This window comes from Oncorhynchus mykiss, chromosome 17 (assembly GCF_013265735.2).
Source record: "Oncorhynchus mykiss isolate Arlee chromosome 17, USDA_OmykA_1.1, whole genome shotgun sequence".
NCBI lineage: Eukaryota > Metazoa > Chordata > Actinopteri > Salmoniformes > Salmonidae > Oncorhynchus > Oncorhynchus mykiss.
In genome coordinates this window covers 50,363,861-50,387,405 of record NC_048581.1, presented here as the reverse complement: position 1 = coordinate 50,387,405, position 23,545 = coordinate 50,363,861, and the positions used below count along the sequence as shown (strand labels likewise).

The window sequence follows — 23,545 nt, the reverse complement described above, 5'->3', positions numbered from 1 at the left end:
ATAGAAATAGTGAAGTACAGATACCCCCAAAAAACTACTTAAGTTGTACTTTAAAGTATTTTTACAAGTACTTTACCCCATTGCGCTTACTTGTAGGACATTTTTCCACAGTAAGACGCTAACCTTTCTGCACATAGCACACAAATGGATATGACCTATAACTTAAATGTTATTGACATTTGCATCTCAAAATTGTACTTTTTTGCCAAAATAAAAATTTTGTCCATGTCCAAACAGGCCAATGGCTTTTAGAATATGTTCTCTAATTACTGCAGTTTATTCATAAAAAATAGACAGAACAACACATCCTGGACACACATTGTAGAGCAGTGGTATCCAAAGTCCCGGTCATGACTCCTAGCTGAGTCGTAAAATGTATTAATAAGAGTACAGATTCTTGTATTGGACAATATACAAACGGTTTTAAGAAAGATAATTGAAAAACACTTTTGAGTTCATGTATTTTTTGGTTTTATTTTTATTTTGAAAATGGTACGACGTGAAGGCTATTTGTTGATGTAAAAATAGAAATGTACCGATTTGAACGTTGTGTCATTTGATTTGGTGTGGGGTCGTGAGAAAAAAACAGTGAAAAAAAAATGGGGTCCCGAAAAATGTTGAATACCACTGTTGTAGTGTGTTGGGCTAGACAAACAAAGGACACAAGTGTTCAATGATATGACAGTTCCAAGGAGATATACATTAGGACGACACTTCACACACATTTTTAGATCAGGTTAGTAAGAACACAAGATGCATGTCAATGGTGCTTACTGCGGGGTTTAAGATTTTTTTTTTTTAACAGGACAGACTATTAAATATCTCCAAGGGGAAATCTGAAATGTCTGGCACCATACTCATTTTAAAGCTACAACAGCTCAATAAAATATATGAGAGTAAGTTAGCCATATATGGAGTTCTTACTGCTATGGTTTAGGTTAGAATAATAATTTCAAGCATTAGCCTAACTGAAAGTTAAAAAATTTAAATAATTGTACATTAGGTATAACTTCAAAAGCACACAAAGAGCTCATTGGGCATTGACCAAAATTGACAATGGTTGCATTAAGCATTTCTGAAATGCAATTTATGTTGGTTGTGCAGAATATCATATTCACATGATTGCTCAAAAAATTCTGTCATATTAATGCATTTGAAATTCTTCCTGTAGTCATTGAGGGACATTTAAGGTTATGGTTTCAGCTATGCTTGGTATCTGTAAAACCACTAATATTTGACTAAAAGTACATGCACATTTTCCATTTCACAAAATAGAAAAATAAAACTCTACACCAAACAAAAATATTTGCAATTGCGTTTAACTTTACTTTTCAATATTATTTTATTAAAGGGAATTTAAAAAAAACTTTACAGGCTGATTTGTTTGTTGTGTTCGCATGACAGAAGAGAAAAGCGTAATCTCTTCATTGTCGCCCCGCCCCATATCCGATGGCTGAGTTACTGGAATTGCGCAGGCTCATCAAGCGCATCGTTGGGGTCAATTCGGTTTTGAATTTAAATTCACTTCACAAACGGAATAAATCCTCAGAAATAAAAAATCTATTTTCTATTCAAGCATTACATTTCAATTCGCTTCCTGAATTAAACTGAATTGAGCCTAACCCTGTTCAGGAGGATCATACTAATCCAGGGTTAGACTCTAGTCTCCTCCTCCCTCCCTTCCCCAAGCTGATCTCTGATCCATGTAGACAAGACAGGTATGGAAACCGCACCCAGGGGTTTCTACAATCCACCTGGGTTTCTCCACCGTATTGCTTTCACCTGTCCAGCCCTCTCTGCTCAGTGATCCCTAGAAAGGATAAAGGATGAGGTTGAGTACTCTTCAATGGCCCAGACGTAACATACTCTAGGTATAGTCCAAATAAGAACCAAATCACACCCAAATAAGGTTACTGGGTGTGATTTTCTTTACATATTAGGCTGTGCAACAATTCCAGCCAGTCACTGCATCACTGGGATTACATGTGAGCAGACCAAAGACTTTGCTTGGCCACTCCAGCATTAAAACCTGCCTGAGGGGCCAACAAAACCACCTTTCCTGAGGTTCTAAGGCGGGCCAATTGACAGAAATTAGAGAAAGAGAGGTTACAGGGAGGATATTTTTTTTTTTTTTTTTTTAGGAGGTGGGGGGGTTTAAATCTCAGCATCCAAGAGCATTAACCTGAGGTGCCTCAGTTACTGTGGGGTCCAATATGAAACCAAAGATAATTTAAGGCGTTTGAGTCAACACATTTACTATGGTTTAAAACAGCCAAGATGTAGTTTCTTGTCATTTCATTTACAAAACTACATAGATTGGATAGACAGAGCTATGACATGTTCCTCCACTGGGGATAAAAGGGCTTCCTTTCAACTTTGGCACTCTCTTTAACAATAACTTGCCTTCTAACCAAGCAAAAATTGAAACTTTATGTCAATCTCCATCTAACTCAGTTTGTTATTCTGTCATTCTCCTTGATCCAGCATGTCTTTAACGTAAAAGAACAAGTGCTCCTCTCTCCAAGTAAGGCAACCCTGGAGAGACAGAATGAAAGACAGGACAGAACAGAGGTGCTGCTTAAAACACTCCCAGCCAATGGCTTCCTCTTCAAACAACCCTGAATCAAAAGAAAGCGATGGCCTTCTTCATGCTCCTTGTCATCGGTGGCCCCTCTCTTCGCAAATGAAGCAACAAGGCCACGCAGTGTGGACATTTTTACAGGATTACTTTTTGGCCATCCATAAACTATTTTCTCCTAATCTCAACATATACTTACAGTATCGTTTCAAAAATGGCTACTACTTTCAATGACTACCTGTATAAGATGCTATAAAACATTCAGCTTCACTAACATTTGTCATTTTTTTTCTTTTCTTCTATATCATTCCCACTTTGAAAACAGACATGAATTTAAAAAAAACTAGATGCAATAACAGAAGACACCATTAATCTAACAACCTTCCCAAATTCGCCATTCAGTTACTGCCCAGATGTTAAACAAAAAAACAAAGAAAAATAAAATTACAGTAAAATGTTTTTTTTGTTGTTGAAATAACTTAAAAACAAAACAGACGAATATTAACAGATACAGCACAGGCAGTCTAACTAAAGAAGGCGGGGCTTACATGTTGATTTCGGAATTATTGCTTGAACATGCTAACACGAAGTGGCACCTTGTCACTCCCCTGCTCTATCCATGGCCCTACACTCACACCCGGAGCAAGGTTCCTTCCTCACTTCCCCCTGGCCACCTTTCAGTCCCACAGAACCAGTCTGTCATTTCCCTGGAGGGCAGGTATGCCCGGGACCTAGGAGGACCCTGGTCCTTAGCAGGAGAGGGACAGTGGAGAGGGGCATGGGGCAGCTCAGGGTGCATCATGGGAGATATCACAGTGTGTGGAATCCTGAGGGACTGCCCTTGTCACAGTGTGGGACAGAGAGGAGATCTGACTTGACACTCAGCTCCTCTCTGCCATCTCCCTGCAACCCTCTGCGCAGGCTGGAGACAGGGCAGAGGGCGAAAGGCAATGAGCGTACCAACAGTCAGCAGAAAGGGGTGGGAGGGATACTTCATCTCATTCTGTGGGCCAATATATTCTGTTTGTCCTAATCTAATTTTTTCAATTTCATCCCACCACTCTGCTCTTCATGCACTATGCTACCTCCCCCTTTATCCCCTGCACACCATGCCCCCATGGAGACGATGGATCCCCCTCTCCCTTCTGCACTCTATCTGCAGTGACGGAAGCCTGTGGTGCCGTCTGGGCCAGTGGGTTGGCGGATCAGGTGATTGTTTGGACGAACCGGTTCTGGCTGTGGCTGGGCACTCACTCGCACTGGTCTAATGGGGAAAGACAACAAAATGTAAATGGATGAGAAACAGCACAATAAGACTGTTTACATAACCCATACCATTGAGTGTAGGTGCCTAACCTGTCTTGGCTGGGTTTGTCCTGAGGTGTTTCTTCAGAACTAGCACTACCCAAAATCCTCCTGCGGGCCTCAGCATACTCTGCCTCCCGCTGGGCCAGTGACTTCGGCTGCTGGGTGGGGCGGTTAGATGAACTAGTTGACCCTAGGGAACCGTTACTTGAGGGGCGCTTCAGAATTCGGATTTGAGGTGGGGGGGCTGCAGGTTGAGATTCATCCTGGATAACCATGGCAGTTCGTATAGGGGAGCTACCTGGGCCGATGGAGGATTTCCTGAGGGAGGGGGCAGAGTTTGTATTAAACAAGAAATACGTTATGCTGTATAGCTAGCTATATCTTTACTTGGATATTTTCAGTTGGATTTTATTTCGCTCACTTTGTTTTCTGGCTTATCTTCAACTTTGCTTCGAGTCTTCGCTCAATTTCCTTGGAAACAGGCAAATAAACATAAAAACCTTTTCATTCTTAATTCAATTATTCAAAGTAGGAATACGTTACATCTATAATCAGAATTAATACATTTTCGTTATAAGTCACTGGTGAGAAAATGTGTTAAAAGAAAGGAGACTCGGCATAACATGATTCGATTTAGCACACTAGCTAGCCGATTTAACGTTTGGTAGTTATCTACATTTAATTCCAGTGCTGAAATTTGAGTTGAGTGTTAAGCATTTTCACAACAGTTGCAAAATGGTGTAGTTATTAAGATAACTACCTAACTGGCTTAAACATAGCCAATCCAGTTTGTCGAAATGTTTCGTTAATAATTATTTCGTTGCCTAGCTAACGTTAGCTGCTAGCCGAATGACAACTGCTAGCTAACTAGCGACACTTTCCACAACCTGGCTAGCCAACTAACGTTAGTTACATAACAATAACTTGCCGCTAGTTAACGACGTTACCAGATCGTTGTTGACTCTCTTTTTACACTTCCGCCTGATACAAAAAAATAAACCATATCGTTATCTGTAGTCCTGGCCAGGCCTTTGCAACTTACGATACCCTGGAATGGCTCAATTTGGGCCTGTATCTAAGCTAGCGGAGGCTCCGACATGGCGACAGGCTGTTCGCTTCAGTTCCCTCATAAGGCATTGAATGTTTGACAGGCCAACCACACACACTGACTATTGAACACAGTTCATGTCCTAAAAACAAAAGTTCCATCGCATTTCTTCCTCACCCCGCTGTCTGCAGCTTCCTCCCAGCTTTCGCAAACCTCTTCATCTTCCATATTACAGCGTCCAAGACCCACACACGAGCTCAGTGTTCAAGATACAAACACACGCTGTAGCTAGCTGGATGTCTGCGCCGATGCGAAATCGAAAACCAAGCAGTCAAAAACAAAAAAATACAGAATCAACAGCGACCTCTACTGTATCGACATTGCACATGTTCATCGGGAACGCGCATTGATTCCTGAGCTAGAAGTGTGGTCTACTTCAATGTTGAATGATTTGAGTATTGGATGACCTATATGTTGTACAGGTTATTGTAGCTATACGTTTACAGGTCGTATCCATATGACTTAGTTTGTCCCAACTTTGTTATTGTAAGTGACCTTTAGTTTAGGTATGCCAACTTGGTCTAAACTTCATCCAGGTGCAGAAATCTGTGTTCAGCTACATCAAATCAAATAAAAGTTGATTTTTCACTTGAACTGGATGGAATAAGTGTAAACAGTACAGCGAAATGCTTACTTACAAGCTATTCTTCCTCAACAATGCAGTGTTCCATATTAAAGGTAAAGAAATAGAAACATCCATAATAGAATCTTCAAACGAGCACGTAATCAATACAAGGTCAGATAAAATAAAAACACAATAAGTAAAACAAGATTTTACACTATATACAAGGTCAGTACTTAAGTACCATAGCAATGTGCCAGGGATATGGTGGTAGTTGAGATAGCTATGTAAATATAGGCAGGGGTAAAAGTGACTGGGCAGCAGGATAAAAGTGACTGGGCAGCAGGATAAAAGTGACTGGGAAGCAGGATAAAAGTGACTGGGCAGCAGGATAAAAGTGACTAGGCAGCAGGATAAAAGTGACTGGGCAGCAGGATAAAAGTGACTGGGCAGCAGGATAAAAGTGACTGGGCAGCAGGATAAAAGTGACTGGGCAGCAGGATAAAAGTGACTGGGCAGCAGGATAAAAGTGACTGGGCAGCAGGATAAAAGTGACTAGGCAGCAGGATAAAAGTGACTGGGCAGCAGGATAAAAGTGACTGGGCAGCAGGATAAAAGTGACTGGGCAGCAGGATAAAAGTGACTGGGCAGCAGGATAAAAGTGACTAGGCAGCAGGAAAGTAATAAATAGTAGCAGCAGTGTATATGGTGAATTTGTGTGTGCATGTGTGATAGTGTGTGTGTGTGTGGGGGGGGGGGGGGGGGGGGGGGTGTCAATATCTGTGTATGTGTAGGAGAGTGTCAATGTAAGTGTGTGTGAGTATGTGGATAGAGACCTGTGAGTGTGCATAGAGTTAGTGTAGATAGTCCGTTGGTGAGGGTGGGCAGCCATGGAAATAGCTGTTCAGCAGTCTTACTGCTTGGAGATAGAAACTGTCTCGGAGCCTGTTGGTCTGTGACCTGATGTTCTGGTACCGCTTGCCAGACGGTAGTGGAGAGAACAGTCCATGTCTGGGGTGGCATGGTCTTTGGCAATTTTCCGGGCCTTCCTCAGACACCACTCTCAATGGTGCATCTGTAGAAGTTCTTGAGGATCTGAGGGGCTATGCCAAATCTCTTCAGCCTCCTGAGGGAGAAAGGGCGCTGTTGAGCCCTTTTCGCAAACTGTGCTGGTGTGTTGTTAAGTCCTTAGTGATGTGGACACAGAGGAACTTGAAGATCTCGACCCTCTCCACTGCAGCCCTGTCGATGGGATACCGGCTGCCCCCGTTTCCTGTAGTCCACAATCAGATTGTTGTATAATAGCTTGGTGTAGATTAATACATTGGTATCAATACAATAAAGGCATTTGAATTCATATGTTTTGTTTGGTTGTCATGGTATTTTAGTACAATGGGCCTTTCCCTATTTTTTTAACTATTCTCTTCACCGCTTTTGTTTCTACTTCCTCCATTCACGATTTACGTGCGCGCTCCCGCGTTGCGAAGGACGCTGCCACTGAGGAAGATGGCGAATGCTTGGAGTATGGCGATTTACTGCAGAAGCTGATAAAGGGAATGAGAAGAGAGACGTCAAAAGATAGAAAACCAGCAAAATAATTCGTGCAGAATTACGGTGAATATAGCTGTTGGGGTTATGGTTGGAAGGGAAATATTGCCCCTGAAAACTAGGGCAGAAAACACTAGTTTCTGACTGCAAACATTAGCTAGATATATAGCTAGCTAGTAACGTAACCCACTAGCTAGCCAACTATCTCGAGATTCAGGAAATGTGTAACTATCATAGTTTCCCACGGATTGGTAGCAAAATGTCCATGATTTGCCACATAGTTTTAACAGATGTGATGCCCTACCATAGACTGGAATTCTAATTATCAAGGGCGGGCCAGGATGGATGCGCACATCGGTGAACGCTAACATAATGCAGCTAACTGTATTGTGCCACCTACCTTACCACTTTGGTGAACTAGTTATCAGGCAAACAAGTTACATGAATTTAGCATAGCACTACCTGGAAATGGAATGTGTTTAATTATCTACGACCAGCTAAACTCTTAGCTAGAAATTAGCTATCAATTATCCAAGAACGTTTGTTAGCTATCTAGACAAGTTACCGTTACGTTCGCTGCTCAAAACATTATATAGTTAGTTAGATAGTTAACTTACTCTGTTTTGCCTTGTATAGTGGCTAGCTAAATTAGCCATGTGTATTTCCACCTTGTTGTCATTGATTAATGCTACCCTGAAAACACGTGACGTGTTGGAATTGATGGAAGTTACAATTCTTGTTTGAGTCTTTGGGCTCACCTTTTTAGTGACTTCTCCCATCTTTGTCTACAGAAAGAAAGAATGTCCCGCTCCTCAGACAGTGAGGATGGATACTTTGTTGCCATGGATACAGAGGAAGATGGAGCAGGTCCTGTTGGATTGGCACAGGAGGAAGAAGAGAAGATGGGGACCAACAGAAGAGAGAGGGACCTAGAGGGATTAGTTGAGGGCGAGAGGACAATGGTGGAGCTACCAGAGGAAGTCCTAGAATACATCCTGTCCTTCCTTTCACCTTACCAGGAGCACAAGACCGCTGCACTGGTGTGTAAACAGTGGTACCGCCTCATCAAAGGTATGTCTCTCTTCTGACGACACCATAACCACACTAAACCAAAGTAGGCAATTGCATGCCATGATGCTACATTTTGAGACACCCTAGTGGTTATTTCCTTACAAAAGGGCAAGTAACCTTTATCCCATTTTCAGTAACCTTTGACCCATTTTCAGTTGGGAGTCAACCCAAAACAACAAGATACTGACATGTTACCTATTATGTTGCTTTTATTGTGGTTATGAGTTCACAGAAAACCGTAGGAGTCACTCACTTCATCTCCAATCCCCCCCCCCCCCCCCCCCCAGGTGTTGCATATCAGTGTTACCATGGTTTTCTGCGGGCCGTCCAGGATGGCTACATCCAATGGGAGAGTCGTACATACCCATATCCTGGAACACCCATCACTCAACGCTTCTCACACAGTCAGTATACAATATGTATATATACCACGGCTTTGTGGAATTTAGTTGAATGGCCATGGTATAAGCTGGATAATCAACTAGGCTGTGCTTTTTCAAAAATAAGTATCAGGGACATGGTGTTGAAGGTGTAACTAGTTCTTACTCAAACCATGTATGTATGTGTGTGTTGCAGGTGCATGCTACTATGACTCCAACCAGTCCATGTATGTGTTTGGGGGCTGCACTCAGAGTAGCTGCAATGCTGCCTTCAATGACCTGTGGAGACTTGACCTCAACAGTAAGGAGTGGATCCGCCCTTTAGCCTCAGGTACACACTCAACGTCCTTTTCAGCTCACTGTGTCTGTTGCTGTATCTGTTGGTATTTATGCTTTATGCCTCTCCCTGACCCAGGGAATACCTACACGTTTTTTTTTTACCTTTATTTAACTAGGCAAGTCAGTTAAGAACAAATTCTTATTTTCAATGACGGCCTAGGAACAGTGGGTTAACTGCCTTTTCAGGGGCAAAACAACAGATATGTACAGTTGGGGGGTTTGAACTTGCAACCTTCCGGTTACTAGTCCAACACTCTAACCACTAGGCTACCCTGCCGCCCCAAGTGAAGTTTCAAGTGGAGAACCTTCCAGAAGGACAACCGTTTCTGCAGCACTCCACCAGTCAGGCCTTTATGGTAGCATAGCCAGACGGAAGCCACTCCTCAGTAAAAGGCACATGACAGCCCGCTTGGAGTTTGCCAAAAGGCACCTAAAGGACTCTGACAATGAGAAACAAGATTCTCTGGTCTGATGAAAGCACGATTGAACTCTTTGGCCTGAATGCCAAGTGTCACGTCTGGGGGAAACCTGGCACCATCCCTACGGTGAAGCATGGTGGTGGCAGCATCATGCTGTGGGGATGTTTTTCAGCAACAGGGACTGGGAGAATTGAGGGAAAGATAAATGGAGAAAAGTACAGATATTCTTGATGAAAACCTGCTCAGGACCTCAGACAGGGACGAAGGTTCACCTTCCAATAGGACAACAACCCTCAGCACACAGCCAAGGCAATGCAGGAGTGGCTTCGGGACAAGTCTCGGAATGTCTTTAAGTGGCCCAGCCAGAGCCCGGACTTTAACCCGATCGAACATCTCTGGAGAGACCTGAAAATAGCTGTGCAGCAACGCTCCCCATCCAACCTGACAGAGCTTGAGAGGATCTGCAGAGAAGGTCCCCAAATACATCTGCCAAGCTTGTAGCATCATACCTAAGACTCAAGGCTGTAATCTCTGCCAAAGGTGCTTCAACAAAGTACTGAGTAAAGGGTCTGAATACTTAAGTAAATGTGATATTTGAGGGGGGGGTGAAATGTTTTTGCTTTGTCATTATGGGGTATTTTGTTTAGATTGATTTAATCCAATTTAGAATAAGGCTGTAACATAACAAAATGTGGAAAAAGTCAAGGGGTCTGAATACTTACCAAATACACTATATATACAGTGGGGCAAAAAAGTATTTAGTCAGCCACCAATTGTGCAAGTTCTCCCACTTAAAACCCCATAGAAAATCTTTGGAGGGAGTTGAAAGTATGTGTTGCCCAGCAACAGCCCCAAAACATCACTGCTCTAGAGGAGATCTGCATGGAGGAATGGGCCAAAATACCAGCAACAGTGTGTGAAAACCTTGTGAAGACTTACAGAAAACGTTTGACCTCTGTCATTGCCAACAAAGGATATATAACAAAGTATTGAGATAAACATTTGTTATTGACCAAATACTTATTGTCCACCATAATTTGCAAAAAATTCATAAAAAATCCTACAATGTGATTTTCTGGATTTTTCCCCCTCATTTTGTCTGTCATAGTTGAAGTGTACCTATGATGAAAATTACAGGCACCTCGTCTTTTTAAATGGGAGAACTTGCACAATTGGTGGCTGACTAAATACTTTTTTGCCCCACTGTACATATCAACCTCAATTACCTCGTTCCCCTGCACATCGACTCGGTACGGACAAACTGTATATAGCCAAGTTATCGTGAGTCATTGTGTATTTATTCCTCGTGTTATTATTTGTCAGTATTTTCCTCTCTTAATTGTTGGGGTAAGGACCCGTAAGTAAGCATTTCACTGTTAGTCTAAACCTGTTGTTTACGAAGCATGTGTCAAATAAAATGTGGTTTGATTTGACCTCAGGTAAGCACTCCTAAGCCCCTGGGGTGGATGCTGCTGTCAGTGTGCTTTACACATGATCGAACAAACTAATCTAAAATGTTTTTTGGTGTGTTTTTTTTTCTTTTTCTCCCCTCATTTTTAACTCGACTTCTAACCCATGTATGTATGACATAGAAAATGTATGAATGTATGGTTCTTTCATTTCTCCTTTTGCCCACACAGGCTCCTATCCGTCTCCTAAAGCGGGGGCTACCCTGGTGATGTACAAAGACCTGCTGGTGCTGTTTGGTGGATGGACTCGCCCCAGCCCCTACCCACTGCATCAGCCAGAGAGATTCTTTGACGAGATCCACACATACTCCCCTTCCAAAAACTGGTGAGAGGAAGAGGCGAACCTAGACTCGGTAGATGAATTAGCCTTTTTGAAGCCAATGAGTGGCTTTATCACGTTGTCTACAATTCACTCTCTCAATACAGGTGGATAGTCAGTGTGTTATTACGCATGAGAAGTCTCTGTGTAGAAGCTCTTAAGGCCCATTATCCCCATATCTATATCTGTAGCCTTACCTAGCCATCAGTGCTTGGTGTTTTACCACTTTCCCCCTCCTGTCTAACTAACCCCGTACTCTTCTATGCCCTCTCAGGTGGAACTGCATCGTGACGACCCACGGTCCCCCGCCTATGGCCGGTCACTCTTCCTCTGTCATAGGGAGCACCATGGTGGTGTTTGGAGGGTCACTAGGGGCACGCCAAATGTATGTCACTACTTTGAGGAGCTTTTACCTTGAGTTTTCTGCTTATTTTTACCATACTGTGCCAAACCGGACGCTACAATTGCACAACCTGACACACATCAGTTCAAACACTTGGAATTAAAACCGTTGTGGTGTTAGGAAACAATGTAGGAAGGTTGTAGTGTGAATGTCTTGAAAGGAAATCATTTCAAAAACTGTCTGGTTTAGTTGTTTTGCAGTGTTGAAAGTTGTGTGTGTGAATCTGTCACTGTGTGTGTTTTGTCTCACCGTGTCCCCCTGCTCTCCACTGGTCCCTGATCAGGAGTAACGAGGTGTGGGTTCTGGATCTGGAGCAGTGGTCCTGGTCCAAGCCAACCATCTCTGGCCCGTCCCCCCACCCACGAGGAGGCCAGTCTCAGGTCAGGATGACACTTTCACCGCCCACCTTCTCCCTTCTGTACCTCCATGCAGTATTTCGGATTCTTTTGTAAATATCTGTATCTGTATATTTTTTTTTAGAGAGAATACCAGTCACATTTTTTTGTGGCTTGTGTCAGTGCTTGTCTGTTTTAAATGTATATTCTCCTCTCTCACAGATTGTGGTTGGCAACGAGACTCTACTTATTCTGGGAGGCTGTGGAGGCCCTAATGCGGTGAGTGCCTGTGTTCTCGAATGGGAGTCTGCACTGTTTTCCGTGGACGGGCAACTCTGCTTGCCGGTGTTATGCTAGTTGAACTGTTTCTGCGGATGTTTTGCTGGTTGTGACTCTGCTCCCCCCCCTCTCTCATGTCCCTGCTAGCTGCTGAAGGATGCCTGGCTCCTCCACATGGGTGCCCCACCCTGGACGTGGCAGCAGTTGAGGGTTGAGAACGATGACCATGGAGCCCCAGAGCTGTGGTGCCACCCCGCCTGCAGGGTATGTGTGGCTCTCAATACGTTCCCTACCCCTTTTTATACACACATTTATGGAGTGCTATATGCTTGTCGCTGTCAAGATTGATGAGGGTAAACCTTATCCCAGATCCTTGCCTGCACCTGTTGAATGATGACTCATCTTTGACACTTAAGGCAAATGCTTAGTTTTTTGCAGTTATGTTGGAATCAGGGCTGGCTCTTGAATTTTACTGGATGAATGTTTTCCAGAATATTGTTAATTTGGGATCCACAACAGTAAAATGTAATAGGGCGAGGCCATCCACAATGCAGGCTTTGGCAGGGAATCTTAAGCCGTAAGGGACCAACTGGTGGGGTGACCTTACTTCTCTCTTTCCTTCACCCTTTGGTGTTTCTTTTTGACTGCCTCTGCTATTTGAGAAGTTGGCTACGGACTGTTGGTGAGAGATGGGTGGGAGGCTTGACCAAATCTTAACATTACCTGTATTTTTATTTGGGAATTTAGTTTTTATGGGCTGGAGCTGCATGTATAACATTGTATGGTGTTTTCTGTTTGTTTGTTGATGTTCTTTAAAAAAAAAAATGTTGGTCAGAAATGTACTGGCCCGAATAGAATTTATACTGTCCCAGATATGGGGTAGTTTATAAATATATTATGGTACTGCAGGGCCTGGGTTGACATGCTTTCTTTCTATATTTTCAGCTAATAAAATGCTACATTATGGTATATATTAAAAAGCTGTGTAATATAATTTAGCAATGTAGGACATTATTCTCTTCTTTGAAATCCCAAAATGTTTTGCATGCTAGCAATCAAGTTTTCAAGATATAAAACATTCAAAATACAGTTCTTCAAAACTTGATTGCTGACATGCAAAACATTTTGGGATTATGTCAACAGTGGACAAATGAAACAAATACCAAAAGATAGGTTTTGAGTTGTATTTTCCTTTTAAATCTGCAATTTGTAACTTTATGGGCTACAAACCAAATTCACATAGAAATGTATGGTTATAGGTCTGTCGTTGAAAGCAAGTCTAAGTTTCATTTTGCGTCTTTTACTTTCGGTTTTGTACACCAGCTTCTAACAGCTGAAAATACAATATTTTTGGTTATGGTAAATATATTTTACAGCGGTTTTGATGGTACAATGATTTTCTACACCAGTGGTCACCAACCTTTTAATTTTTGAGTCAAAAATGTAAGCTGAGATCAACCGTAAAAATATTTTGGGAAATGACTTAAACATAAGCTTATACAACAGTCACCTATTAAAAACAGTACTGTAGTAATGAGATCTGTGTGTAGGTTATAAGCCCAAATCATTATCACCCCCCCAATGCATTGTTGTTCTTCTCAGACCATTTAATTTGTATTTATTTTTATATTTCAACATTTGAGCTAGGCTATATGATCACACCGGTAATAGATCAGTTGTTGTATTACTTGTGAGGTACAGCTGAGTGAGCATACATTTAAATCATTTGCTTAGTTTTTTTTTTTTACCAGGCTGAGGAAGCCTGCATCTGATGGTCAGTCTCAGCGGAGGGAGAGGGCAGCAGACTGGGTCCGCCTCTCAACGTCCCCCAGCTCTCCCTTTCCTCCACTGACACTGACCAAAAAGGGACACCGGCTGATGGTGAAACTCGCATTGCATTATTTCTGCCTCGTGCACAAATTCATGTTGTTACACCTATGACCAGAGAAAGTGAAATATTCCTCAATATTTAAAAAAAGATCCAAGCCGCTAATAATAACAATGCAAGCCTATCAATACACTTTCCTACTAATTCATTGCAGCTGCAGTGCTGGTTGTAGCGCGGGTGGAAGTAGGGAGAACATGCATTTTATGGCTTATAAAAGTGTTGAATAGAAGTTAAAAACTTAAACATGAACTCACTCATAAAAACAGCAGCTCTTTGCTGTATTCGTTGACACTCTAGTCATGGTTTTAAAAGATCTGAAATCTCACAGTATCAACGTTCTTTTACGCCTGCTACGTTACTACAGCACTGTAATCTGAGCCATCCGATTGGCCAGAGGTAGGCCTATAGTGCACTTGATTTGCTTCCCCCGGGCCCGTCTGGAAGGCAGAGGTTGTACTTATTAGAAATATGCTATGGTTCTAAATGGGAACACGTCGACTACCCGGCGCGCAGGGCAGTTAAATCAGGTGCACCTACCGCCAACAGCGCGAGCCAAATAAAAAAAATGAGGAACCCAAGGCTTTCTCGTTGTTTTTTTACAGAAATATTTGGTGACCGACTAGGAATGCCTAGGAGATCGACCAGTCGGTCACGATCAACTGGTTGGTGACCACTGCTTTCCACTGTACTTGCTTGTTTTGTCACATAAACTGAAATTAAGCAAACTATTCTAATTTTAACAACCAGGAAATGGCGGTGCGACTTCTGCATAGTGCATTTTCTTCCTAAAGTATTAAGAGTTTTGCATCTGAAAATGGAAGGTTACCCATTAGACAACTGCTTTTCAATAGAGACATTGCTCTAGGCTAGCCAAGAGGAATGATACTTGTCTTTTTGTAGCATTCTTCTTTCAGACTGTCAACAGTAGCCACTAGCCAGCCTGTTGCTGGTTTGTAAATCACTTTCCCTGAAAGAAATAAGCTCAGCGAGCGGATTGACAAGTGCTTCTTTTCACTCTGGACTGCTCAACTCTGCAGTGTGAATGCATCAACTCTTGTACTGCACAGGAAGTTGGGGCTCTCGGAGTGTGGTTGAATGAACGGGCTATCATATTGCTCATACAAATAGATTTACTTTTTCACATGTGGTCTTCAATGGAAGACTGCGACGTAGCAGGTAAATGTCGAAATGGAACACCAAAATGCGCTGAGAAATTACTGACCCGGTCCAGCCAATGACTGATGAGATCCACTGGCCTGACACATACTGGCCCCGGGCCATCGTGAATGTCGGATCCTGCCTTGGTCTCACAGCAGTGAACACTGTTGGGATGTTGTGTATGGGATTTCTTCTTTCAACTCAACCTCCTTTCATTGTTTTCTATCTCTCTCCAGGTTGGGCAGTGTGTGGTGGTGTTCTCCCAGGCTCCGTCTGGCCGTGCGCCCCTCAGCCCCAGCCTGAACTCTCGGCCCTCACCCATCAGTGCCTCTCCCGCTCCCTTGGGCACGGAGCCCCCTTCCCTGCGCTCCTATTCCCCTGTGAGGAGCGGAGCCGCCGGGGTCGTACTGGGGGCCGCTGAGGAAGCCCCCTGTGTGAACGGCCGCTGGGGCACACTGAGACCCCGTCCCTCGGCCAGAGGGGGTGCCAGAGAGGGTAGCCCCGGCTCCTCCTCTCAGCAGCCATCCCCCTCCCAGGGTCCTGACAGCCCGCCTCTTCCATCCCTCCATCCACTACTCGACGGCTCGTCCCCCTCTCCCAGGACCAGCCCTGCCCAGGCAGCCTCCCCGCCCTCTCACCCCCCTGTCTCGTCGGACTACGGCTGGGAATCTACTCTTTCTGCCACCCACCCCCTTTCTGCTGAGGTACTCAGCACTAATGGAGTGCACACACCTCCCCCTGCTCCTGGTTCCCCACTCACTCCACCGGGGGCGGTGTCCCCTGCTGCCCTGAGACGGGGCCTGGAGGCTGTCAAAAACCCGTCCTCTTCATCCATGCCATCGTCCTCAAATCCATTGTCTCAAGGGGCTGCTACAGGAGTAAGTGGAAGCGGGGGAGGCGGGGCTTCAGCGGGAACCTCCCCCTCATCCTCCAGCCCACCACAGGTTGCCGCTGACGGACACACCATCCCGCCCATCGCACGGCGGCTTGGCCATCACCCGCCCCAGAGCCTGAACGTGGGCAAGCCCCTGTACCAGTCGCTCAACTGCAAGCCCATGCAGATGTATGTACTGGATGTGTCCCGAGCCAAAGGGGACGGTCTTGTCTCCTGGAGGGTTTACGGTAACGGAACCCCCGCCGCCGTCACGGGTCCCCCCGAGACGAGCCTCCACACAGTGGTCCAAGGGAGGGGTGAGCTCATCATTTTCGGGGGCTTGATGGACAAGAAGCAGAACGTGAAGTACTACCCTAAAACCAACGCCTTGTACTTTGTACGCGCTAAGAGGTAATGTAACGACGGACAGGGTCGTGAATGATGCCAGAAAGTGTTGCTAAGTAACGGACGATCAATTTTCCATCCTGACCCATACAAGGGAAGTGAAACAAGGTCTTATTCCTCTACCGCAGAGGATCATGGGAAAATAACATGTCACACTAATTCTTGGCGTTTCTTTCTTCTCACACTAACTTCTCTCCCTCTACTTCTCTCTCTACCCCCTCTTCCTATCGCATAACTTCAAAGAATATAACATTTCAGACAGTACATTTTAAGGACGTTGAGGGTGTTGTTGCTATGACAGTGAGGATTGGATGAATGGGTATCCTGACCTCCCAACACCTGCAGTGTGTGTGAGATGGTTGGTCAAATGGCCCGACAGGACAGCAGTTTTTCCATTGATCCCTAAAGATTTACAGTTTCTGTTCCTCTTCGGTCTCCCCGCTGTGCACTGAGAGGGAGAGAAAAGAAAATGGTTGACCGAGCCCTGTGCTGAAGAGGGAGGAACAGTGGAAGGCTGACTACTTTGCTTTTTTAATCACTCTATCAGCCTGCATTGTTTACATTGAAGAGTGTAAGTGCGTGTGAAAGCGTGTATGTTGCTGTTGGGTGTGAGTGCGTGTGGGTGTAAATGCTATTGTATGTTGATTTGGGTTTTTTTTTGGGGGGGGGGGGGGGGGGGGGTTGCAGTGTACTGTAAGCATAGTAAAACAATAAAAGCCTAATTGTCAAAACTCATGTTTCATTAGGTGTTAATACATTCCCTTTAAGTAGTTGATTCATTATGTCCTGGAAGTATTTTGTTATTGGGTCATCACCAGGCTATGCTGCATCTTACAAAATAACGGTTATAAATAAACACATCCAGTAAAGACCTGCTTGGCATAACCTTGATGCAGTAGTAAACATTACACAACTGACGGGAACGTCGAGACTCCGGAGTAAATTTCCTGATATGCGGGCCCAAGACAACGGGTGGAATGTTCTGATGGTAGGTTATTGACACGCTAAGCATGTGATTGTGAGCTGCTAGATAAGGCCACCGATGGAGTTCAGCTACTGCAAATATTGTGGGCCGTAAAATGTTTGGGGGAACCTAAAGTTGAGTTCCTAAACCCTTCACTACAGTACGTTCCCAAAGGGGATGCCAAGTATGGCCATGACTACATAGGACACCTAGGTTTAAAAAATGACAAAATAAAGTATAGGAACACCAAAATGTGGAAAATATATTTTGCACACAATGAAAATAAATTACGAGTCAACATCGAAATATTGCTCCCAGCGTTGATCAAAGCTCAGAACGCGTGTATTCTTGATCTGCCTCTACGAACGTGTGGAATCTTGAAACGGGGGTGCTGCAGCTCAATATGGCGACCGGAGTACAGAATGTGGAAAAAGTCTAAGGGTGTGAATACTTTCTGAAGGCACTATCCGTCAAGTTGCTATCTGCCGACAGAGACTTCTATTGCAGTAACTTTGAAGGACTCTGGCTAGTATTAGCCAGTTAGAAGGATGAAGTAAGAAGCTAAGGTTAAACGGAGCCGACCTCAGCAGGTGCAAAATTACGCTCTAACTTTGCTTTACTGAGAGCGACAGTAGTGACGCAGAGGCAGGCTGCTGCGCACGCAGAGGAGACAGAGAAGTTCGGACAGTGGTTCCCAAACTTGGGACAGGGGCCCATTTGAGGTCCCCTGACAAAATTTGTACTAATCATATCAAACAAGTTAGGAACTTAAAACTCAATATGAACATCTCCACATGGCCTGTTTTATCTACTGGCCTACATTAAAATGCATACAAATGCTACCAATACAGTTCTAAAAAATATAATACGTTTTCATTTCAACGCTGATGCTAAATGTCAGTGTGAATCATTTTTCATATTTTCGTTTTTTGTTTGTAGATCTACTGAGGTGAATGAACCTGCAGCAGCCAAAGTGATAATAGCTAAAAAAAATTATGTAATCCAAATGGCATTTTAAAAAATAATTATTGTATAGAAATGCATTAAATGAGCTTAAACTTTCAAAACAATGGTCCATTTGTTTACGTGCATTTTTTTTTTAACGTAAAAAAATAGAAAATTAAAGTGTCTTCTGATGAAGGGAAGCTGTGGCAGGATGATCTTTTTCTGATTTACAAATCATCTGTAATATAGAGATAAAGATTACATTCTGTCACACAGATCTTAACACACTTTTGATAAAATCCTATTTCATACGTGCCAATGGTATAAAGGACTCCAAGGTTAAATCATGAATAAGATTAGCAACTGAACATTTCATTATGTACCTCAAATTTGGAGATGGCAAAAATAGTGAAAAGAAATTCAAGAGATTTAGTAGTGAGTCAGTGCGGTAGTGGCAACTTTCTCAAATTGGACAATGTGGGCCTCGCATGGCCCCTGTGGTTATAGCAAGCATCAAATGAATGGGGGATTGGAAACAAGAAAAACTTCGCTCTTGGCGAAGGCAGTAATTTTGAAACAAAACGCTATGTTCTAAAAAAGACAGTTTGAGTACAGGAATTAACTTCCTCCATCACAATCGCTACTTAACCATCCATCGAAGAAAAACAAATGTAAAACATTTTCCACACCCACTGAAGCTGTCCCCACTTTTCAAGGCCAGTGTTGGGATTTGTTCATGAAGAAGTAATTGTCTTATCCGATTTTTACCTACCATAATAACCTACCACTGTGAATATGATGATAATACCATCATTTTTTAAATAGGGACAGACAGAAAGTTTGTCACTTTCTTTGTTGTGGATCCCAGACTAACCTATTTTTCCTTAGCACATGATTAGTCCTTCTATTTGAAAGCAGTGCTTTTCCCCTATGTTACACCCTTATACACTCCACCTCTGTTCTCAAAACTATAACCTTTTACCCAGAGACAATCCATAGGACCAAAGCAGGGGGCAGAACTTTCCGTTGGAACAGAGTAGGGGATGTGTTGAGGTGGCGGACAGGCCCCGGTCTTGATTGGCTCTGGCTTAAGGCAGTAGGAGGAGACTTCCACAATGGATGGGACTGCTGGGGACAAATGTTTACTAATGCTGTCTGGCTGTGCAGGGAGGGGAAGCAGAGAGGAAAAGACCACAACACACAACAAGAGTAAGTTTAGTTTAATTTGCTATCAGACATTCAGACCATTGTGGGAGTGTGCAGATTATGCTGAGTCACTCTGGGATTCAGACTTCAGTCTGATTACAGCGGTGCAAAGTTCTTGATTTGTAACAAGGGATCCCTGCTTATGCCTGTCATTGTAGAGTAAGTATGTGTATCTGTGTGCTCTTATTAGTAGTTGATGTGTATTTGTCTATGCATAAATTGTAAAGTGATCAAACTGCATGGGTGGTTGTTTTATGAGTGTTATGGCTATTTCCATGTAAAAGGACCCATGAGCACCAACATGTGACATTCATAAAAGCATGTCAAATTGGGTGTCAATTGAAAGCTAAGTCTCTATATATATATATTTGTTTTTTTAAATTAAGGAGTATGTAAAGTGCAATCGGAAATTATTCAGACCCCTTGACTTTTTCCACATTTTGTTACTTTGTTTTTTTTCCCCCTCATCAATTTACACACAATTCCCCATAATGACAAAGCAAAAACGTTTTTTATACATATTTGCAAATGAATTTAAAAAAAATCTACAACTGAAATATCACATTTACATAAGTATTCAGACCCTTTACTCAGTACTCTGTTTAAGCACTTTTGGCAGTGATTACAGCCTTGAGTCTTCTTGGGTATGACGCTACAAGCTTGGCACACCTGTATTTGGTGAGTTTCACCCATTCTTCTCTGCAGATCCTCTCAAACTCTGTCAGGTTGGATGGGGAGCGTCAGTGCACAGCTATTTTAAGGTCTCTCCAGAGATGTTCAAGTCTGGGCTCTGGCTGGGCCACTCAACGACATTCAGGAACTTGTCCCGAAGCCACTCCTGTGTTGTCTTGGCGTCTTTCCCTCAATCCTGAGTAGTCTCCCAGTCCCTGTTGCTTAAAACATCCCCACATCATGATGCTACCACCACCAGGCTTCCTCCAGACGTGACGCTTGGCATTCAGGCCAAAGAGGTCAATCTTGGTTTCATCAAACCAGAGAATCATGTTTTGCATGGTCTGAGAGATCCTTTGGGTGCCTTTTGGCAAACTCCAAATGGGCTGTCATGTGCCTTTTACTGAGGAGTGGCTTCCGTCTGCCTACTCTATCAATCAATCAATCAAATGTATTTATAAAGCCCTTTTTACATCAGCCGATGTCACAAAGTGCAATACAGAAACCCAGCCTAAAACCCCAAACAGCAAACAATGCAGATGTAGAAGCACGGTGGCTAGAAAGGCAGGAACCTAGGAAAAAACCTATAGAGGAACCAGGCTCTGAGGTGTGGTCAGTCCTCTTCTGGCTGTGCCGGGTGGAGATTATAACAGTACATGGCCAAGATGTTCAAAAGTTCATAGATGACCAGCAGGGTCAAATCATCTAAATAATCACAGTGGTTGTAGAGGGTGCAACAGGTCAGCACCTCAGGAGTAAATGTCAGTTGATTTTTCATAGCCGAGCATTCAGAGTTAGAGACAGCAGGTGCGGTAGAGAGAGAGTCGAAAACAGCAGGTCCGGGACAAGATAGTATGTCCGGTGAACAGGTCAGGGTTCCATAGCCGCAGGCAGAACAGTTGAAACTGGAGCAGCAGCAATGCCAAGTGGACCGGGGACAGCAAGGAGTCATCAGGTCAGGTAGTCCTGAGGCATGGTCCTAGGGCTCAGGTTCTCTGAGAGAAAGAAAGAAAGAAAGAGAGAAAAAGAGAAAATTAGAGGGAGCATATTTAAATTCACACAGGACACTGGATAAGACAGGAGAAATACTCCAGACATAACAGACTGACCCTAGCCCCCCCGACACATAAACTACTGCAGCACAAATACTGGAGGCTGAGACAGGAGGGGTCGGAAGACACTGTGGCCCCGTCCGACAATACCACCGGACAGGGCCAACCAGGCAGGATATAACCCCACCCACTTTGCCAAAACACAGCCCCCACACCACTAGAGGTATATCTTCAAATCACCAACTTACTACCATAAGACAAGGCTACTCTACCATAAAGGCCCGATTGGTGTAGTGCTGCAGAGGTGGTTGTCCTTCTGGAAGGTTTTCCCATCTCCATAGAGGAAATCTGGAGCTCTGTCAGAGTGACCATTGTGTTCTCGGTCACCTCCATGACCAAGGCCCTTCTCACCCGATTGCTCAGTTTGGTCGGGTGGCCAGCTCTAGGAAGAGTCTCGGTGATTCCAAACTTATTCCATTTAGGTATGATGGAGGCCACTGTGTTCTTGAGGACTTTCAATGCTGCAGAAATGTTTTGGTACCCTTCCCCGGATCTATGAGTCGACACAATTCTGTCTCGGGGCTCTACTGACAATTCCTTCAACCTCATGGCTTGGTTTTTGCATGCACTGTCAACTGTGGGACCTTATATAGACAGGTGTGTGCCTTTCCAAATCATGTCCAATCAATTGAATTTACCACAGGTGGACTCCAATCAAGTTGTAGAAACATCTTAAGGATGATCAATGGAAACAGGATGCACCTGAGCTCAATTTTGAGTCTCATAACAAAGGGTCTAAATACTTACTGTATGTAAATAAGGTATTTCTGTATTTATTTTTAACACATTTGGGAAAAAAAATATCTAAAAACTGTTTTTGCTTGGGTATTGTGTGTAGATTGATGAGGAGCATTTTTATTTAATCCATTTTAGAATAAGGCTGTAATGTAACAAAATGTGGAAAAGGGGAAGGGGTCTGAATACTTTCCAAATGCATGTTATATCCTAAATATTAGGAATAAGCAAAGGGTTGGATTTAAGGTCAAACAGATGGAAAATGAGTCTTAAAAAACATCTACCAGAAAGTCTTTAAAAGGTATTAGAAATACATCAAAACACAATAATTTTGAAGTAAAGATCCCTGCCAACTAATATCAACACTTATATTTTGATAAATGATTTGCCTTGTGTGAGTTTTGGAAACATTGCCCTGTGCCTTCATATTCCGTTACCAAAAAACCACATATCCTTCAAAATATTTTCACATTTCTCTCCCTCGTAAGGAGGGACGATAATGAAAGTTCAATTATTAATTGATTAAAACTCAAAATTCTGTTACCAAATAATCTGCCATAGAATTACTGCAATTGATGACACAGAATTACTGCAATTGATGACACAGAATTACTGCAATTGATGACCCAGAGGGTTAACAATAGGAAGTCATAGTAGTCACAAACCACAGTTGGGTCACCTGCTACTGTCATAACGGTTTTCTTTCTCTTCCTGTAGTCTGGTGGTCAATGCTAGTGTGAAAATAGTCTGGACAAACTCTCCCTATCTCTCTCACTCTTTGTTTCACTTCCTCTCTCTCCTTCTCTTCTCTCTCCAGTTAATATCAACTCTCCAGGATCCTACTGACCTACCCATGAGCCCCCTCTTTTTCCTTTTACTCTAACCAACATCCTTACCCACTGAGCACCGACCGACACAGGACGTCTATGGATGTTGACAAGTTGTTGAAATTTGGTCAGTCCGCCCTGGCCTTGATTTCAACATCTACAAACTTAGATTTTTGGTACGGTCTTTGATTTGGCTTAAACATAGACGTCCATGATTGATTCAGATTTGGACCAGACCAAATTTGAACCAATCATAGATGTCTATGTTTCACAATTTTGGAGAGCACAGTACAGCACAGCACAGTATAAAGTTAAAACACATTTGAGTATAGTTCAGTACGGTCCTCTATTGTACTGTACAGTAGAGTTCAGTGCAGTACACAGTAGAGCACACTAGAATTGAGTTCTCTAATGTATTGTAAGGCACTCAACTGTACTGAACTATACTTTACTGTACTCTACTGAGCTCTACTGTACGGCGATTTTACCAAAGTTCTTCCAGTAAATGTGTTTTGTAAATTTTGCCGTGCAAATTGTTAAAATTAGTCATTGTGCATATAGTTGGATGGTTTGTTAAACTTTGAAATCAATGTTTTTTGTTTGGCATACATCTTTAAGTGAAAAATCTGAGTCAGCGCAAT

At 43.2% G+C, this 23,545-nt stretch overlaps 2 protein-coding genes across 2 annotated transcripts; one reads left to right on the top strand and one right to left on the bottom strand.

Annotated features, from left to right (window-relative positions):
• Positions 1-463: 463 nt before the first annotated feature.
• On the bottom strand, positions 464-5,334 carry LOC110494986 (SUZ domain-containing protein 1). The gene is made up of 4 exons (XM_021570341.2): positions 5,112-5,334; positions 4,308-4,357; positions 3,935-4,204; positions 464-3,842 (listed from the first exon to the last, which is right to left on the bottom strand). The coding sequence occupies exons 1-4, from the start codon at positions 5,160-5,162 to the stop codon at positions 3,731-3,733; spliced, it is 483 nt and encodes a 160-aa protein (XP_021426016.1). The 5' UTR covers positions 5,163-5,334; the 3' UTR covers positions 464-3,730.
• A 1,666-nt stretch (positions 5,335-7,000) lies between these two features.
• fbxo42 (F-box protein 42) lies at positions 7,001-22,999 on the top strand. The gene is made up of 11 exons (XM_021570302.2): positions 7,001-7,170; positions 7,896-8,175; positions 8,463-8,579; positions 8,752-8,886; positions 10,954-11,107; positions 11,376-11,486; positions 11,788-11,884; positions 12,062-12,118; positions 12,266-12,382; positions 15,401-17,431; positions 22,895-22,999. The coding sequence occupies exons 2-10, from the start codon at positions 7,905-7,907 to the stop codon at positions 16,451-16,453; spliced, it is 2,112 nt and encodes a 703-aa protein (XP_021425977.1). The 5' UTR covers positions 7,001-7,170; positions 7,896-7,904; the 3' UTR covers positions 16,454-17,431; positions 22,895-22,999.
• Positions 23,000-23,545: the final 546 nt, after the last annotated feature.

Coding starts and splice junctions, on each gene's coding strand:
- LOC110494986 (XM_021570341.2), bottom strand. CDS start 5,162: ATGGAAGATGAAGAGGTTTGCGAAAGCTGGGAGGAAGCTGCAGACAGC. Junction 4,358..5,111: donor AGGAAGCTGCAGACAGCGGG/GTGAGGAAGAAA, acceptor CCTGTTTCCAAG/GAAATTGAGCGAAGACTCGA. Junction 3,843..3,934: donor GACAAACCCAGCCAAGACAG/GTTAGGCACCTA, acceptor TTTCCCCATTAG/ACCAGTGCGAGTGAGTGCCC.
- fbxo42 (XM_021570302.2), top strand. CDS start 7,905: ATGTCCCGCTCCTCAGACAGTGAGGATGGATACTTTGTTGCCATGGAT. Junction 11,108..11,375: donor TACTCCCCTTCCAAAAACTG/GTGAGAGGAAGA, acceptor ATGCCCTCTCAG/GTGGAACTGCATCGTGACGA. Junction 11,885..12,061: donor CACGAGGAGGCCAGTCTCAG/GTCAGGATGACA, acceptor CCTCTCTCACAG/ATTGTGGTTGGCAACGAGAC.